The following is an 18,401-nucleotide window of genomic DNA, read 5'->3' as shown; positions in this document are numbered from 1 at the left end:
CCCTGCAATTACAATTAGTACTACAACTGTGGTTTATATATCACATCCACACAATCCATATAGATCTCTCCATCCACCATGAACTGGTTGCCTGGCAACATGACAGACAACCATTCAGCTTTAACTTTATGGACGATTTTGAATCTTTATAAATCCCTAACATGCTATGAGAGGAAGAAAACTGCAAGTACAGAGAGAGCTCCATCCAGACAGTGCTGTCCATACATCAATCATTATCACTACATGGCCATGAACTTTTGACCTCTCAATTATCAGCCATCAATGGCTTTTTTCCCCCAATACAAAATATTATATGCTGCCACTAAGAGTACACATATAACAGTATTTTAATGACTTGTATATTAACTCCAGGTGGTGGAGTCACTTGGGACGAGTAGGAGGAGGCTCATCTGTCTCATGTCAGTGAACGTGGGTGTGTTTTTGCTGTCAAGGCTCGACTCCAAAATTTACAATCGTGACAACGTTCACAAGTGGTGTCATAACTAAGCCTCTCTGCACCTTGTCAATGCCAAATTTAATACATGGGATCGTTTTTGAACTTACAAAAATATTGTCAATCAGTTTGCAATTTACTTGACAACCAATTTGTTTTAAAAAAAGCTCCCTTGTGGAATTGGATTTTGGCAGATTGGGGGGGAAACAAAACAACAACTCTTCAGGTCTGGATATAATTATGCCAGACGTGCACGACGACCCGCTGTGTAGGAGGAAGTCAGGCTCAGGGAGAAATCAAATGACTTCCCTTCTGTTTGTTACCTATGCACTCTTACATATTTACCCAACAAAACAATGTTGTGGAAATTTATTCATCATCATCTTCATTCATGTGATATTCTGAAACCACGCTTTGACATTTTTATAGTGAAAATATTTTCACTCTGGGAAAAGATGAAGCAGTTGTTATATATCTGTATTATTTTACATCCGTAATGTAAAAGTTATCAAGCTGTTCTTAACTTCAGACTTGTTGCGGTAAGTGCTTTAAATGAAAATAAAAGTCAGCGCTTTTCAGAAGGCAGAACAGCTCCTTTGAGGGAAGCATTATTTTCAGTCTCGCGTTGTTCCAGTAGTAAATCTGCTCTTTCACTTCTCAATAACCAAACATGCTCCGTGGAGTGGGAAGACGAAAACCAAATGAATTCTTCACTTCAGCAAAAAAAAAAAAAAAAAAAAAAAAAATCATGTTTCCAGACGTTAAACCTCAACTATCCATCTTGGGAACTTCAATTAAAACATCACGCACATGCAAGTAACACTATCCTTTATCAGCAACTGATGTTTTTTTTTTTGATACGACAAACAAATTCAAGTCTCGTTCTGTCGGAGACTTTTGAAACGAGACCGTCACGAACTGTCATTTCAAAACACATCTGCAACTGAAGGAAAGTAACTCGCACTGAAAAGCCCGCAACTTCAATTTAAGCGGATTTTTGGAACATCTTTTCAACTAGCTCCAGCAGTCGAGGATATCTGAGCGTTCTTGTCTTCCAGGACTCGGGGATTCCTTGGAGGCCAGTCTGCAAAGACATCATTAAAATAAGATTGAGTGACACATATGGGGAACAAAAGTTTCTCCAGGCTCAAACTCATTTCACAACATAGCACTTTTATGTTATGTAACCTCCAAAGTAGCACAACTCAAACTTGTGTTCTTTTTAGAAGGTGGTAAGGAGACAGAAGGCAAAAAAAAAAAAAATGACTTCGGTCGTTGTCCTGTTTACTGTGTCGTGTTCTTTGCAGAATTTCTTGGCAGGTTACGAAGCATCATGCTGCCATGATGTCATTGTAGCTGACGCAGCTATCACCATCCCGCCCCCACATTGGAAACACGAGCCAGATCAGCGTTTACCCTTCCAAAATGGAGAAGTGAAATCAAGCCGGCCTCGAGCCCAAATCCAAACGTTTCCGTACTTGATTAGAAATTCATGCGGTCCAGCTTTCTGATTCGATTTTACCAGATGCATCCAAAACACAAATGCCTTTTGAATGTTTTTTTTTGCTTTTCTGACAACGTTCCCTCAATGGAGTCGTTTGACACGTTGCCATTTTAAACTGCGCATTTTAAAAGCGTGACAATGGATGTAACGTGTGTGTGCTTATCCACAATGGGGAGCTAAACTCAATTTAGAAAAAAAAAAAACCAGAATGAGCAGCCTTGAGAATTTTAAGACAGGTTTGGAGTTTGAAAAAAAAAATAATTGCAGGATATTGGAGTGTGTGACTCAGATTCTGCTCTCCAGAATCCTTATAGTGGGTCGTTCCCAGACCTGTGCCCCGAAGCAGGCTCCGATGAAGGAACCTCGGCTGGAGGTGCATCCCCCGCAACGCATGGTGTCCCTGACAGCTTCATCCAATCGACTGGATGTCAGGACTCCATGTAGCGCTCCTTGGAACGCACCGGGCAAAGCTGAAAAAAAAAACCCGAACATCATAATTTAACCTCCCAGGGGCAAAATTTTTCACGAGTATTTATCGTCTCCACCTTTGAGTCTTGTAAAACTTAAGATGGTTAACACAGTAGGAAAGGGGAAAATAAAAAGGCAGTTGAAAGGAGATCATTAGTGGGGAGATGAAAGGCTAGAACCAGAGGGGTGTGAGAATTTTGCCGTGTCATCAGATTAAATGTACCTCATGTGTTTGTGAAGAGAGCGGGTATGAGCTGCTGGGTCGGCTTGGCCAGATTTTTCTTCACCTCGTTGAGTTGTGCTTCCGTAAAGACATAAAAAGCAATAAAATCATTTATCTTGATTTGGAGGATGCTTTTTAAATACAAAGATTGTCTCACCAATGATTGCATTATCAAGCTCTTGAGGATTTTGTCTTTGTGGATCATTCAACTGAGCCAAAACTGCTTCCAGAGCTTTGGAACTTGGACCATTCAGAATAAAATGTTCCAAAAACCTGACCACATTCATAAAACAGACAAACCGGTTGAGGTTTACAACTTTCCCTCCAACGAGAAACCAAATGTTAAGAATGGAATGTCGTCATTGTTTCTTTTTTTTCTTTTTTCTCCTTACCGAGCCGCGGCCAATGTCACAGCCACACATAAGTCGTTATTTTGGGTCACCCGTGTAACTTTTTCCACTTGGTCCAGCATTTCAGGTTGGCCGGCATAAAAAGCCACCACTGGGGCTAGCTTGGTAATTCCGTCCATTTGGCAGTCCTTGTCACAGCCTCAAAAAAAAAAAAAGAAAATATGTCACAATGCTAATTAGCAGTTAATAATTGTTATTATTTACCAGTTTCTTCTTTGCCGGAATCCACATTTTTTAAGAAAACTTTGATGCTCGCATGCCTCCATGGACCATCAATCGGAAGGACAGCTTTGGGGCCTAAAAAAATATTTTTTAAATTATCTTTTGAATTTAGTAATGAGTGAAAATTTAGTGTACCTCCTTCCTTGCGGTAAGGGTCATTGACTGGCAGGTCATACACTGTCTCCGGGCCAAAGAATTTGTAGAAACGCTGAGTCAAATCCTCCACGTTGACACCTGCCGACACGAAAAAAATTCATATTGCTCAACATCGTAATCTGGCTCCTTCTGGAAATAATCAATTTATTTTATTTTAGTATTTAATCACAGTTTTATTTTTCTCAGGAAATTTGCTAATCGTCTTCTTTCCCAGCGGTGATGACACATTTGAAAATAATCTTTAAAAAAAACAACAACTGTTTTTACAACATATGACACATTGTCTCGCCTGAGTCAGTTGTGTACCTCCACACTGACTCAACGATTCCAACAGGACGTAAGCTTGGTCTCCATAGCACGTCTGCTCGCCCGTCTTCCTGCGGTAAAAAGGATTTGCAGAGTCGGCACGAAACTCTGGTGTGGGTTCCAGGTCAGCGAGAACTTCTCGGAGTCTGTCTAGATTGTAAATCCAGTGCATGGGCTGGGCTGCATTGGAGAACACACACATGCAGTTGACACAGACACGGAAACCAAGAACATATCGGAGTTTATTTTATTAGCTGCTCATTTTAGATAAAGAGACCCCCCCCCCCCCCCCTTTTTTTTTTCTTATCAGCTCGAACAGTTGCCTGTAGATGCACCCAACTTGTTTGGTTTTATGGCTTACATAAAAAATTAAGCAATGATAATATTGAGTACCGAATAACTAATGTATACGCTTAACTTCCATTTTCACAATTTCTATGGCTTTTTTGTATAAAAAATTATTATCAAAATCTAATTGGCTATATGGTAAATTCATCTTCTACAGTGCTGGATAGCAAAATAGTAGTACAACAAATACTCAATATTTATTCTATCAACTATTGCGCCGATTAATCGAATAATCGGATAAAATTTTACTCTGCATGAAAGTGCATTACAAAACCATTTATGTTGCCGATGATGTATTTAGAGATAAAAACAACTAATTGATTTATTTTACAGGTCTGCAAAACATTTTTTCTCAGCATATGAGGACATTTTATCTCACCTGCTGCATCTGCTACAGCGGCCCCTATAACGGCCCCAAGGGCTCTGCTTTGCGCACTCATGGCCATCTGCTTTCAACACATTTGAAAAAACAGCAACTCAAGTTAAATACTGCAATACTATGGGTGTATTCAGACCTGACAGTTCGACTGTAACGCTGGTACGGACCTTTTGTGCAGATGTGAATACACGCAAACGGATCTTGGTGCGGATTAAACAAACAGCGGTTCGCTCCAGGTGTGAACACAAACAGCGTAGATCCGAATCAACAACACAAATATGCAGAGCAGGAACGCAGCACGGAAGACTCCTATGTTTTCCTCCGTTTCCGGGTCTGTGTCGAATAGGAGCACAGATCGTCACAAGCGTGGGTGTGTTTATAAAATATACTTTGCTTGCACAATGTAGTCTAAATAGGAAGCGCACAAAACGAAAAAAATTAAATCCGCTTTTGGTCCAGACCAAACCAGCGGACCAAAGGACTTTTCTGGTCTGAATACACCCTATGACAACCAAAATAATAATAATAATAATAATAATAATAATAATAATAATAATAATAATAATAATAATAATAATAATAATAATGATGATCATAATAATAATCATAATAATAATAATAATTACAAAAAAAACATGAGCTTCTCAATATTAATGCAATCAGTTGTTAGTGCAATAATCCTTTACCTTTGGATCTCTTTGTGACTTTGTTGTCGTTCACTTGAGGTTTTTGACATGATGACTTTTCCGCCCCTTAAAAAGTAGGCGGAGTGTACCACCGCCTGATAAGGAAGCTCCAATGACAAAACAGAGGATGTGCTAAGTTAAGTCAAATATATCATAGTGATGCTTTTATGTCATCCATTTTTAAACCCTCCAGCTCAATAGTGACAAATGCTGCATATTGAAGTAGCTTTCAGACTCTCCAGATGATGACTAGAAGCCATTTTGATGCGTCATGTTCACCTTCCGCTCCATTGCCTCCATCCCGATGCTTTCCCAGCTGATCCCCATTGGTGATTCCGCTCGGATGAGACCCGCAAGGCCTGTCCCAGATCTCTCTTGGGGAAATCCCAGGCCATTTATTTCTCTGATGGTCCTTTCAGCAAACAGAATAGACTCACCCGATCAATTCAGGTTAACAACAATGAACACAAATAAAGTCAGGGTCACTGAAAAATGTCAGACTGGCAAATAATCCATCCGAAATCTTTTAGGTGATGTCCATCTTCACAAAATTTGACTTCACTAAAGCTTAATTTAAACATAAAGACCAAGGTTAAAGCGCACTTGGGGAAACTTTCAGATCCAGTCCTGAATTAATCCAATGAATGTTGATAATCCTCCTGCTTCCAATGCGCTTGAGGAAAGTGTAACAGGAGAACAGTGCTAAGACGCACATCAGCTTCCGGCCGCCTATCACCTCTTCTGTCATCTGTGCTATGCCAGCCATGGAACCGGATGGAAGATAGCAGCAGATGACTGAAAGTTAACAAAAGACTAGAAAACAGCTGATTTCTATTGAAACTTTTGCACGAGTATAAAGATGCATGAGCTACATGTGAGAAATCGAGCAGGGGTGAAGAGTTCTAGCTCTTGGCAGTTTTTTCCAACAGTATACATAATCTGTCGGCTAATCTGCACATGCATTGTTTCCACAAGGCCGTGCGCTCAGCTGCTGTTTAGAAATGCAATTCGGGGGATTCGTTGTCACACATTGTGCACTTTTTGCTTGCTGTTTCTTGAACTTATGCAATTGTGTGTTTTTTTTCTTGCTCCCATTTCTTTTCTGGAATACTGGAAACAAGATGTTAATGTGATTAGCCAAACATAAACTTCTAGTACAGTAGAATAATACGTTTCTGTATTTTCACATTTAATAACTAACATCCATCATCAATCGTTATCAATATCTACCGAAAGGGTTCTTCCCCATGTATCAATTTAATCAGCGTTAATAGGTAGCGAGCATTAATGAGCTTGGTAGTGGACAAATTCTGAATGACCTTTTTGTCATGGTACAATTCCGTAAACAGGAACCGCTGTGTTGGAAACAATGGTGTCGTCTGACTGTTAATTGACGCTGGTAGGGTGTAGTAGATGGATGGGGAAGGAGCTCTAAATGGTTTTCATTGTCAAAAGACATAATGCATATGGGGGCAGTGACAATTTGTGAGATGGTGTATTTAATCTGGAAAGAAAGTAATAGAAAGCAGCCATTCACAATCTGCAACTAGACTGGGTGCCTAAATGAAAAATTATTATTTGTCATTGTTGTTTGTAGTGTTGGAGAACATCACAGCGTCACACTGTTACATTTTGTCAAATTTTCTACAATTCTGGAGTGACCCACCTGAGAAATATACTCAAGTACTAGTAAAAAAAGTACAGCAATCCCTCGTTTATCGCGGATAATTGGTTCCAAAAACCACCCGCGATAAATGAAATCTGCGAAGTACGGTCACCAACAAGAAGTACTGGGCAGGCTAACAAGTTAGCGGAAAGATGCTAATTCACGATCGTACTAACGGACTTCTAAAGGAATGTAAACGAACATTTGGAGCAAAACTACATTGCCCTAAAAGTTAGACACAAGTTTCCTCAATTTAGAAGTTTTACTTTTAAATGTTTTTTTAATTTGGAAAAAAAATCCGCGATGTAGTGAAGCCGCGATAAACGAAACGCGAAGTAGCGAGGGATCTCTGTATTTACACTTTCCACCCTGCTAATTTTCTGCACAATACATTACAACAAGCAAAATTCTGAGCGTGTTCTCTGTCTTCTGCAATGCAATGCAGTGTCAAGCGGAAGAGGATGAGGGGGAGGGAAGAGAGAACGAGAAATCGAGTGAGAGAGATCGAGTGGGTGCGCTCCATCCAGTCATACGAGCACACAAGGCTGTCAACCTCACATCGACTGCGGCCCATCTATGCGCGACTCTGCTCCATTTTCATCGGCTTGGAACATGGACGCGCTCTAAAAGGAAGCGCACTTCCTAAGCGAATACGCCTAATTCGTCTTTTTTTGTCGCTCAAGTCAGAATAGTAATGATGGAGTATTGGAGACAGTGTGCGCTGTGGCTGATTAACTGCAAGGTGCTTCCAGCGAACCATCGGGTTACGTGGGAGACTGCGCAGGTATTCGACTTGGCCCAAACGCTCCGGGATGGAGTCCTTCTTTGCCATCTTCTCAACAATCTCAGGCCACACTCGATCAACCTAAAGGAGATCAATCTGCGACCTCAAATGTCACAGGTAAAATAAGAATGAAACATATTTCTATGCTGTCAAACTGCAGCGCGGCGCCATCGCCAGACTTCCTTAATATTGACGCTACTTTAAGGGTCACTTAATTTGTTAGCAAACTAATACACGTAAAATAACATATCCCGCAACGCACATGTGTATAAAAGAGTAGTTTGAGAATTCGGCGTTATATAACAAACGATCTGGATTATTGCTTCAAGAAATTATTAACTTTGGCTCCAATGTGGCTGCATATTACTCATTATAATACCGCCTCCGCTATTTTACGATATAACGGATCATCCCAATCGTATTGGTTAACGTTTTATGAAACACACATTGTTGTTAGGGTGGAAAGAAACTTTAAATGTGATATTAATTAAGTAAGCCAAATTCGGTTCTAGAGTTACGTCAAACCCATTTATTGTAACAATCCCAAAAGTCTGTTAACAATTTTATTTGGTTATTTTATATTTCTCCTTGGTCATCTTTGAACAATCACATTAAAATGTTCCTCATTTTATGGTTGATGAAAACAGTGGATTAGGGCAAAATGTGATTTTGATTATTTTTCTCTCTCGACAAGACTCAAAGTAACAATCATCAAGTTTGCTGCCAATAGTCTAGTCATAATGGAAAACAAAACCTGAGCGATGTCTATGCGTTGTCTATGCTAGATAGAGTTATGGCCACATGTTTCCTATTTGTCAGATAGCATCTGCCTCAATAGCCAGAGAGGGAGCCAGATTAATATTGAGTGTTGTATTCCGTGACCACACACAGCGCCTGCGAAACGACTAAGCCTGCCGAGCAACTTTACTCACACACACTAAGAACCGGTTGAAATCGAAAATATCATTTGTATTGATATCGTGCCACGTGGATGGAGAGTCGTATTAGGCCCTGTTTCCTGGAAAAGCTCTCCAAACACAATGGCCACAGTGGCCGGGTCAATATAATACGTAGTTAGGTCTCTCACAATCAAACCGCTTGTCAGCTCCAGCAGGTCAAGTGGACAATTTAAATCCGCATTTGCAATTTTAATGACATCAACTAGTGCAGGATCTACCTAGGCAAAACTTGATTGAGCTTGAAAGAGAATTTGCATTTACTTGCAGCTAATAGTACCGAGACATTATTAGTGTGAGTCATGACATAATGCTGTAAAAGAACTGGACTGTCCTGTTCATGCACAGTGCATGACTTGACTCCTATCGGGCTATTTATAGTCAATTTCTTTTATGCATGGCCGTGTTTATGCATGTAGAGCGAAATTAGTGGGCTAACATAGTTGCAAATGACATATAGTACAAGTTAATGAACACATGATGTCATCTTTTGCTATTTCATGTAACATCCTTCAAATTTTAAATATTAACATAGACTTTGGTCATCACTATTTAGTTGAAAATCAGTGTCAGCTCCTCTCATAGATACATTTACATAATTGGGGGTGGAGTTTAATTTCCTCTTTTTTTTGTGCATTATTCATGAGGGCCCCCTGGCAGCTTTTTTCTCATTGGCTAATAACAACCCATGTGACACCACTGTGGCCTTAAACCCATGGGACCCTTGAGATGGAAAGACAAAAGCAGTGATGGGACTGGCCAACAAAGAAGCTGTCTGGGTCCCCCCCTATGGACTCATATATCCAAAAAAAAACCCTGAATGGGTTGTTGTCCCAACTTGGTTGCGTAATTTAAGCATCAGAGGCTCAAGAGGTTGATTTTGCCATTGCTTATTTTAACTGCAGTATTTTCATTTGACGAGAAAAACTTCCAATTCCTACGGTTGGGAAGTTCCTGTTACCTTGTTGTCCAACAACACAAGCTTGTCGCAAGTATTACAACAGCTGAACACATCTCCCACACAGAGCAGCACAAAAAAATCAGGAAACAGAATAGAGGAAGGAAATGAAACTAAACATGCCCTCAATAAAGCTCAGCCCAAAGCAGCGACATGTCAGACACAATGAAACGAAAAGCCGCCTTCTCTTCACACTAAGAAAAAAAACAATAACCGCCTTCTACGGTTTAATCTTCATTGTTGGAAAGATGCAAATTCTAACGAGCATCAAACAGAGTAGGAAAAGTACATAGAGGTCTTTTAGTATCTCAACACATTCCTAACCTACAAAAGAGATGGTATGATGACATCATCTCAATATTTATGAATGATCACATGTGTTGGCCTTCACAGCAGGTAGCTCAGCAAGTGCCACAATACAAAATACTGTCAGCGAAGCACATTACTTTTGTACACTTTGAGAACAGCGTAATACATAATAAATGCTCCCTATGTATATTTAATCAAGACGACACCAAAAAAAAAATCTCTGATGCCAAAGTCTGTGAAAACGTCGAGTGAGCTCTGCTTCAAAACGTTTGCAGCAGACGTTTGATGATGGTTTGTTCCGCAGTGTCACCTCAATTCCATGCATGCACATACGCTGCTCTATGCACAGTGACTTGCGTGTAATTATTATGGAAGACAAGATTATATTGTTTTGTGCACGTTAGCTGCACATGCACAGAGCGTAGTGAACTTTCATTCTATCACCAAGGCAACTGTGGTCAGCCTCTAAAAATGGCTCCAGAAATGAGCTTATGAGGAGATATTCAAGGTGGTGAGTTTGTATGCAATGAATATTATGTTACATAGCATGACGGGGTTGAATTTGATTAAGAAAAATCAATACGGGCTAACCATTATAGTCTATATTGAAAGCAGAGCTCTTATCTCAAATGACTCTGAAAATTATCCAGTGATATTGATTTTTCTTTGCTGAAAAAATAATAAATTCAAGAAGGTAAACATCCCAAAAAACAAAAACACCATATAGAGTGAATCGCAAAGCCTCGTGCATCTCTTATTGATCCCATGGGGGACATTCATGGACAAAGTGATGGATGACTTTTGTCAATATCGGAAGTGGGAATTCCCTTATTGGTGTAATGAAGAATCGAAGTTGTACTTCATTGACACGCCTGTACAATCGAATCAAAATAAAAAAATCGGTGAAAGGAATTAACTTTACCATCGTACATCGGATTTTCAATCAGCTAAAACTCCGTGAGTTCTTGTCACAAACTGGATTCATATCACACATAGTGGCCGTAATTCACATCCATCTACTAGTGGGGGTTGGGCTTTGTGTAGAAGTGAAAGTGTGTGTGTGTGTGGGGGGGGGGTCACAGGGGTTAAAAGTAGGATTTCATGGAAAATGGCTTTGGACATATTTATTGGCAGCGTGGGGGAGGTGGCATGCTGGGAAGCGTGCGTGTGTGTGTTTCCTGATTGTATTAACATGTAGAAAAGCGAGAAGCATGGAAAATTGTATATTATATTTATTATCTGTTGACACAACAGCAAGGACACGTAATGTATATATATTTGAACAGTTTGATTCTCGCTGATGTAAATGAGACATGAAGTTGCATGGAAGCGCCGTGACAAGCTTTTAGTTGCCGCCATCGATTTAACAATTGGATGGCTTACATTTTGGAGGCGGTAATGTCCCTCTGCTGTTAAAAAAAAGAATACTGGTGAAGTGCTTGATTGATTCTCAGTTGTGCGGCTCGAAAACTGCATTAACAAATGGAATTGATCAGTCTTCAGCTTCTCTCAATTCTAAGAAAGCCTCTCAACCAAAAAAGTCAACTCGAAAAGGCTTCAGCTCGCATTGACCCTGAAGCGAGCCAAGTCAAATGTAATGTCAGGCCATGTCTCTTGCGTCCCTGGAGTGAACCCGGCGCGGCGAAATAAAAAAAACGGTTTTATCAGCGTCTTCGTTTGTGCAGCACCTCTCATTTCCTGCTTAGACGGGCAGACAAAGACTCATGTCAAAACTCCAATCTGGTGGCTTCAACTGTCTGTCACATATCAGATTAAAAAAAAAATCATATAGGATGTAAGTGGCCCAAGCTTAATTTAGCTCCACAGATTGATTTCCTTAGACAAAAAAGAAGATAGATTAGATTGGCACGTTAAAATCAAGACAAGCCTTTAGCCGTGCAGCCATGCAGCGAGCGTACACAAACTGGATTTCATTACGCTCGACAATACGCGCAGGGGCCATAAAAAGGCTTCAGCTTGTTGCTATGGAGCTTGGACGTACGTGTATGAAGGAATACATAAGCGGGAACTGGATCTGTATTGAGGACACAAAGCATATAAAAAAAAAAAAAAGAGCAGCAGTGAGACGACTTGACTCTCAGGCCTCGTTTCGTGTTTGATATTCCAGATGCTTGGGCTAAGATTAAATAGAGTGGTGGGATTTAAAGCTCTTTACACACTATTCTTTATAAATGTTGTGTTTCTACCTCCCCCACCCACCGTTATGAAATAGAATAATACCAACAGAAGTCTTTATTCTGCTTTGTGGCGGTAATTTTAATCACATGATGGATTGATTTTGAGGTTGCACTTGCATGATGCCTATGTGAATTGTTCAATGCATTTGAATTATTTTTTTTAATGCAAATAAATCAGTTATCCATTTCTATTCCTACACAAGAAGTGGAAAAAATAAAGTGGCTATAAACGTCTTTGGTCAAAGAACCAGATCAAACATCAAAGTTGAGTCATGTTAACCAATCACCTTTCAGTTCATCGTCATGTGACTGACTAAAAAGGCACTCGCTTAAAAAGAATACATTTTGATGATCAGTTGCTAAGGAAGGTGTTTTTTAAAATCAGTGGTTTAGATAAATTTTTGCCGACGGATGCCTCATTTTGATTTCTTTGATTTTATGCGTTGGAGATCAGGTGACTTCAAATTGGTAAGACTAATGTCATGAATAATTTGGTGTGATCACATTATTAAAGCCAACACGTTCTCTCTAGCTTATTTCAACAATGATGGTTTGTTTCCCGAATCTCAGGAGCTTAACTTATTTCTTCTCGACAGATTGCTAACAGTTCCTCCGAATAAGATGTGTTCATATTGCTGCAAGATGTTAAATATTTTTGTATTTTCAAACACAGCACGACTGCCATAGCCAAATCCTAACAAAAAAAAAAATAGAACAAAACAATTGATCAACAATGTCATTTATTTTGACTTTTGCTGTCTTACTGCCAAAGTTCTTCTTCAACTTCCCCTCAACTGTCCTCAGCTCATTGCAGCCGGCCTGACACACTGTGCTTCATGAGTTCCGCGTGAAGCTGCTTCCCTTAGATAATATACAGAATCCCCGGAGACTCTCCAGAGACCGTAGGCGGACAAGATGTGCTTGTCTGATAAAATAGACTGATGTGCACAAACGTAAAACATTCAATAATACAGTTACAGCTGGTTGCTCATTGGTTTAGGTGCCGCTTGATGTCTTCAGAAGGAAATTCAGTTGGACTATTTCATATTTTATGCATCACTTGGAAAAATCTCATTATGAGGGAACGTGCGCTGTGAATAATAGAATAATGCCGCCTTCAATGGAGCAGTGTTTAGCTCAATTTGAAAAACACACTTCATTTATATTCAACCCTGTGTTCAATTATACATCCGATTCTTGATTTGATCTACGACTGCGCAGTGAACTGTTCACATCGATTCGTTGTGGAATGCACATTTGCACATGAGGTCATCTGGCTAACCTAGTCCCATGAGTGTGGGTGGATAGTGATGTGACAAAAACATCACTTCCTGAAAAAAAAGTTCTTTCATCAGCATGCTCCTCACTTCCATCCTGTATCAATTACAGGAAGGATAGCGGCCACAAGCCAGCGATACCGCATGTTGGCTAACGTCACTCTGGTGACACCTTCCCCTTCCCTGCTTTCCTTAAAAACACTTATCATAGTCTGAAAGAAAGGTTTTGGTAAATCATCATAGTGCAACTCATTTTTTTCTCAATTCTTTAATCCTTTTTTTTTCCAGACCCAATGCCAGTGCGAGTTCTTCAGTAGTTACCGATACCAAGTGCCGATACCACAAGTATTTTTACAATAAAAATATTGATAAGCATAATAACAATGCCAAGTTATTATTCTTCTAATTTCAAATTCTAAAATGATCACATTTGCCGCCGTCGCAAGTATCGTTCCCTTGAAATAAGGCAGGTACCGATACCTGGTACCGATACTCGTCCATCTCTACTAAAAATGAAGTTACTTGATCTGTAGCTCTGTTAAAATAAAATTATTTGTACATGTACACCTCACACACTGATAATGTTTCTCTTCCCAACATAGTTCCTCTGCCTGAAGAACATCAGAACTTTTCTGGCGGTGTGCAATGACGTATTTGGCATGAAGAAAAGTGAGCTGTTTGAGGCCTTTGACCTTTTTGACGTCAGGGATTTTGGAAAGGTAAGTGTCCTAACCGGTTCTGTCTACTTGCTTTTTTTGGGCAATTTATTTGTGAATAAATAAATGAACTTCAACAAAATTTGGTGTAAGCAGCAGCATGACAAATTGGGAAGAAAACGTCGAAGCAAGCAAGCTGTCTTTTTTTGAGTCTGCAAAGTCTGGACAAGGGTTCATTAATTTTGATAAGGTTGCTGACTCTTTGCTTGGAAAGTTCTTTGACAAGCCTCACGCTGACCCCAGCCGGAATGTCCCCAGGAGGTTTAATTAGAAATCTTTAGGCCTGGAAGCCAGCACGAGTTATGAAGTGTTTCGATTTTTGAGCCTGGCTATGATGAGGTGTAGCTTCTCTATTTGTTGATAGTATCAGTCCTTAATGATTGCAAATATAAAAAACAAGTTCCCTAAATACGCTTAAACCCCTTCTTGTGGCATCTACGTGATTCAAATACAAATGCAGTTTTTTTTTTCTCCTGTGATTCCATTTGGCTCAGGCAGAACAATTTTGATGACTCTCTTGAGTGACTCCTACATTGCCCCAGAGTAAATTTTACATCTCTAGAATTAGACAGCAAGCCGGGCACCTGTGATGCTCGCTTGGCTGGATCTGCAGAAGCTAATGGAGCAAGGAGCAGCCGCAATGGGCTAAGCTGCCACTCACCTGCTTTTTTTTTTGTTTTAAAAATAGCTGCCTTGCTCCCTATGAATTAAATATCAACTGTCTGTTTATTGTAGCGTTCATATAGTGGTGGAATCACGGGAGAAATTCTTCCTGACCTTCAACATCTTTAAAAAAAAAAGGATAAACTAAAAAAATCAAACAACATCTGGTGTACACATCTTGCCTTGAAGATACACGAAGGGTTTCGAACTACGGCGTTCCTCAGGGAGCGGGAGATTCAAAGTATTTAGGAAGCTTGCTCGTCATGTGACCTCATTTTTGACTCGACACGTGTCATTGCAGCTTGTTTTAAAACAAAAAAGCTGAGCGGATATTTCCATGCTAGGTGTTGACAAGTTGCTAAGTCGTTGGAAAATAATGTCACGGATTGACCTGAAGACTTTCTGTACCTCTTTTATAGAAATTCAGTGTTTCTCGTCTGCTTGTGTCATACATTCATCTTTGACAAATATGGTTCTAAAATCTGGATGCAGCTTTTTTTTGTAGAGTCAGTAGGAAAGAATGTATTGGCAAAATACAAGTGACCCTTTCAGAGCAGGGGACACAATGAACGCATGAGCAACTTGCAGGCCGGTTCTAAAAATAGCACACCGGTGATAGGATATTGTGACTTCCAAGGAAGCAGTGACAAAACAGGATTGATTTGCATTTGGATCCTATCATTCAATCAAGACATGGAAAGTGAAGCAGGAGCTGGAGGTTTATTGATTCCTTATCCCCCCCCTCAGGTATCAGTTTAACTAAAGCAGCGAGATATCATCCGACCTGCTCCCCCCCCCCCTCCCGTTGCCCTTCAGCTGTTCTCTAACCAGAAGATTTGTGTGACCAGATATTATCATATGTCATCTGTGTTAATGGATACTCTAAGTTTCCCTCCCTCCATTTTCGATCTTTGCAGATTTTCTTTTGCTTTAGCTACTGTGTGGGCTACATTTTCCTTCACAGCTTACACTGGCCACGCCGGATTGAGCAAATAGCATCGAGCGTGTCGTCATTTCCATTTTCCGTTTGTAAGGATTATAAATTTTGGAATTTTAAAATTCGATAGAAGCTTTATAGTCGGAGTGCTGCGAGGTTTGTGGATAATTCATGGATTCGCATGGCGCTTGCATTTACTTGAGTCACACACACGTGTTGGCCTTCGTGAACGCACGCACAAACACCAAGTCTCTTTTTTCATTTAGCTGAAAATACAATATTTTCACCGTGATGCTCATAGTTTGTTTTTTGAACATATTTCCAAGTTGCATAAACACATTTCTGTGAATTATGCATGTTTTTTGGCTTAATTTTTGGTCAAATAACCAATTATGCTATCCGTGTTGAGTCAAGTGACTGAACAGATTCATCATCCATCCGTCAGCGAGTGTGCGCTTTGCTGTACATACAATACGAGTTGAAAGGAAACCCCCCACTGAGTTCCCAACATTAAAGCTGCAGGGAAGAGAGAGAAGATCCAATAAAAAGTACCGAATGTGTATTTTCAGCTTTTCTCCGTAAAATAACAACCCTGAGTCCTGGATACATTTTTGTTAAATACATTTCATTTTGGAATGAGATGTCAAAAGTGCAGTACAAACAAGGAGGTTGAGGGCTAATGTGTTTTCTGGCACCTTGGTGAGAAGGCAACATTTTTTACTCTCGCTGGTTGTTGTGTCGAGGATACATGGCAGATTATTTCTAGGCCACCGCTGGGCCCCGGCCAGCCGGTGAAGCTGAGCCACCGTGGACACGATCAAAGAGTACCAAAGGATGAAATGCAAGACTCCAAACTCGTCTCCCTCACCTCACTGGCCTACTTTCTGACATCTTTTTCCTCCATGTTACATTGTTTGTCCGATTGTGGCGAATACATTTCACATTTTTTAAAATCCTAGATGAAGTGACTTAAGCGGCATCTGCCATCACTCCGGTAACAATTCATAAGGGTGTTTATGATATTTCAAGGTATGTTTGGTCTGGAACATAAATATTTCTGGAGCATTTATCTTTTTTCCAGATGCTCAACGCTTACTCCCCCCCTCCCCTTTCCTCTCCTATATTGCTTCCCAGAGGTGGAGGTGGAGTAGGTGGATGCACTCCACAAGAATGTTCAGAAAATATCTCACCTCATTATATACTGTGTGGCAACCAGCAAAATATTCCATTCCTCAAATTTACATAATGAGCTGTACATTTCAAGTCAGGTATGCCACCAAGCCTGCATACTAATTTTACAGTTTTGTCGCACCTATTGTCTTCAAGTCACATCATCTCCCGCCTCTGTAAAAAGCTATAAATACACCATTTTGCGTATTTCCAACGGATGCGTGGTTTCGTTTTACTCTGACTCAAATGATTCTAGTCATTTCCAATTGTGCACAGCTGCGTGACTGAAAGTAGGCAGTGAACGCTTGTGCAGTATTTAATTCTTCGTGATTTCAACATCCTTAATGGAAACGATGCAAACTTTTTTTTTTTTTAAATTGCTATTAATTAAGGACTGTTAAGTTCATGTTGCATTTGGAGACTTGACACGGTTTCTCATAAACAAGCATGTGTGTGACATGTTGATGTTGGCAGTTGTAAGTTTCCCCTCCCTCCAGCTGTCAGCAAGGTGAAGATTTAGAAGATCAGATGTGCTACTTTACGCATCAAGGCTTCAAGCCGTGCTGTAATATCAGCATAACCCAGTCAGCGTGCATGCCAAAATAGTTTGAAGCTGTGTGTGACCCATATGTGATATGTTCATGAACGCTGTGGGAGAGCGAGAACAATTTTTGAAGACGTTGCGGTTATTTGGTTGACTTGAGGAAGATCACATGACTTAAGTTAGACGACGACTTTGGAGTGTCTTCAGCTTCCATTGGGACGGATCTGTTCCAAGCATTTTCTTCTGGAAAATTCATTTCTGAACATGAGGAAACCTGTGCCAGTTGTTGAGTCATTAGTATCGAGTGACAAAACTGAATCGAGGGAGCATCGTCACGGCAGGTTTAGTCGAGGTGTGAGGTGGCTTTGTCGAGGAAATTACGTTGGCAACGAGGACCGAGGGAAGACGTGCGCTGCATTCCAACATCTGTATATCCAGGCTTGCTAATTATGCATTACTGGTGTTAATGAGCCATGGCGTTGATTGCCAAACATTAGCTTGCCTCCTCTCTGAGCTTATCAGATTTTTATTGGCTTCTCACTATGTGGACTGGAACTTGTACACTGCATCTGTCACACAGACGTAGACAACAAACAGTCTTTCACCAAATGCTTGTTTGTAAAAGTTTAATTTTGGAACTAGAATTGAATGAATTTGCTCTCCTACCAGCCGTTTTTTTCTTTTTTTCAAACATGGCCCGCAAATTCAACACAGAGAGACTTTCAACTCGTGTCAGTCGTTACGGCGTCACAAAAACCGCAGTGGCTTTTAAAAGCCAAGTCCCAGTGTTTGTTTTTGTCAGATTCAAGAAGACTAATATCCCTGCGTAGATAACTTTATGAGGAATTAGATTACAGATGATAGACGCTGTGTTACATAAGACTGAGAACTAAGCACTGGAGTCAAGCGCATTTGATGCTAACACCTTATGAAGGCGCTTTCACACCTGCTCATTTTGTGTGCTTGAATATGTCCTTCACAGTTTGGCTTCTAGCTATCTTTAAAAAAAAAAACAGGTCATACTCGAGCTAGACTCTTTTTTTGAAAATGTAGGGCGATACATTTTA

At 40.2% G+C, this 18,401-nt stretch overlaps 2 protein-coding genes across 4 annotated transcripts in view; one reads left to right on the top strand and one right to left on the bottom strand.

Annotated features, from left to right (window-relative positions):
- Positions 1 to 808: 808 nt before the first annotated feature.
- selenoj (selenoprotein J) lies at positions 809 to 5,236 on the bottom strand. Of its 3 annotated transcripts, none has more exons than XM_049749802.2 (10): positions 5,157 to 5,236; positions 4,471 to 4,537; positions 3,744 to 3,923; positions 3,417 to 3,515; positions 3,264 to 3,356; positions 3,042 to 3,198; positions 2,807 to 2,922; positions 2,650 to 2,727; positions 2,289 to 2,428; positions 809 to 1,538 (listed from the first exon to the last, which is right to left on the bottom strand). In XM_049749802.2, the coding sequence occupies exons 2-10, from the start codon at positions 4,535 to 4,537 to the stop codon at positions 1,440 to 1,442; spliced, it is 1,029 nt and encodes a 342-aa protein (XP_049605759.1). In that variant the 5' UTR covers positions 5,157 to 5,236; the 3' UTR covers positions 809 to 1,439. The 3 variants fall into 3 exon arrangements, with proteins under 3 accessions (XP_049605759.1, XP_049605757.1, XP_049605758.1); XM_049749800.1 differs by lacking the exon at positions 5,157 to 5,236 and adding an exon at positions 4,638 to 4,803 and having other exon boundaries at positions 4,471 to 4,540; XM_049749801.1 differs by lacking the exon at positions 5,157 to 5,236 and adding an exon at positions 4,638 to 4,803.
- Positions 5,237 to 7,340: 2,104 nt separating this feature from the next.
- LOC125986226 (guanine nucleotide exchange factor VAV3) overlaps positions 7,341 to 18,401 on the top strand; it is a 29,352-nt gene continuing 18,291 nt past the window's right edge. The window contains 2 exon segments of the mRNA XM_068648778.1: positions 7,341 to 7,723; positions 13,907 to 14,023. Of these exon segments, the coding sequence (XP_068504879.1) occupies positions 7,517 to 7,723; positions 13,907 to 14,023 (324 nt within the window). The 5' untranslated portion in view covers positions 7,341 to 7,516.

This window comes from Syngnathus scovelli, chromosome 18, assembly GCF_024217435.2.
Source record: "Syngnathus scovelli strain Florida chromosome 18, RoL_Ssco_1.2, whole genome shotgun sequence".
In the NCBI taxonomy this organism is placed as follows: Eukaryota; Metazoa; Chordata; class Actinopteri; order Syngnathiformes; family Syngnathidae; genus Syngnathus; species Syngnathus scovelli.
The sequence above is the reverse complement of the archived record's forward strand: the minus strand, read 5'-3'. Positions and strand labels throughout refer to the sequence as shown.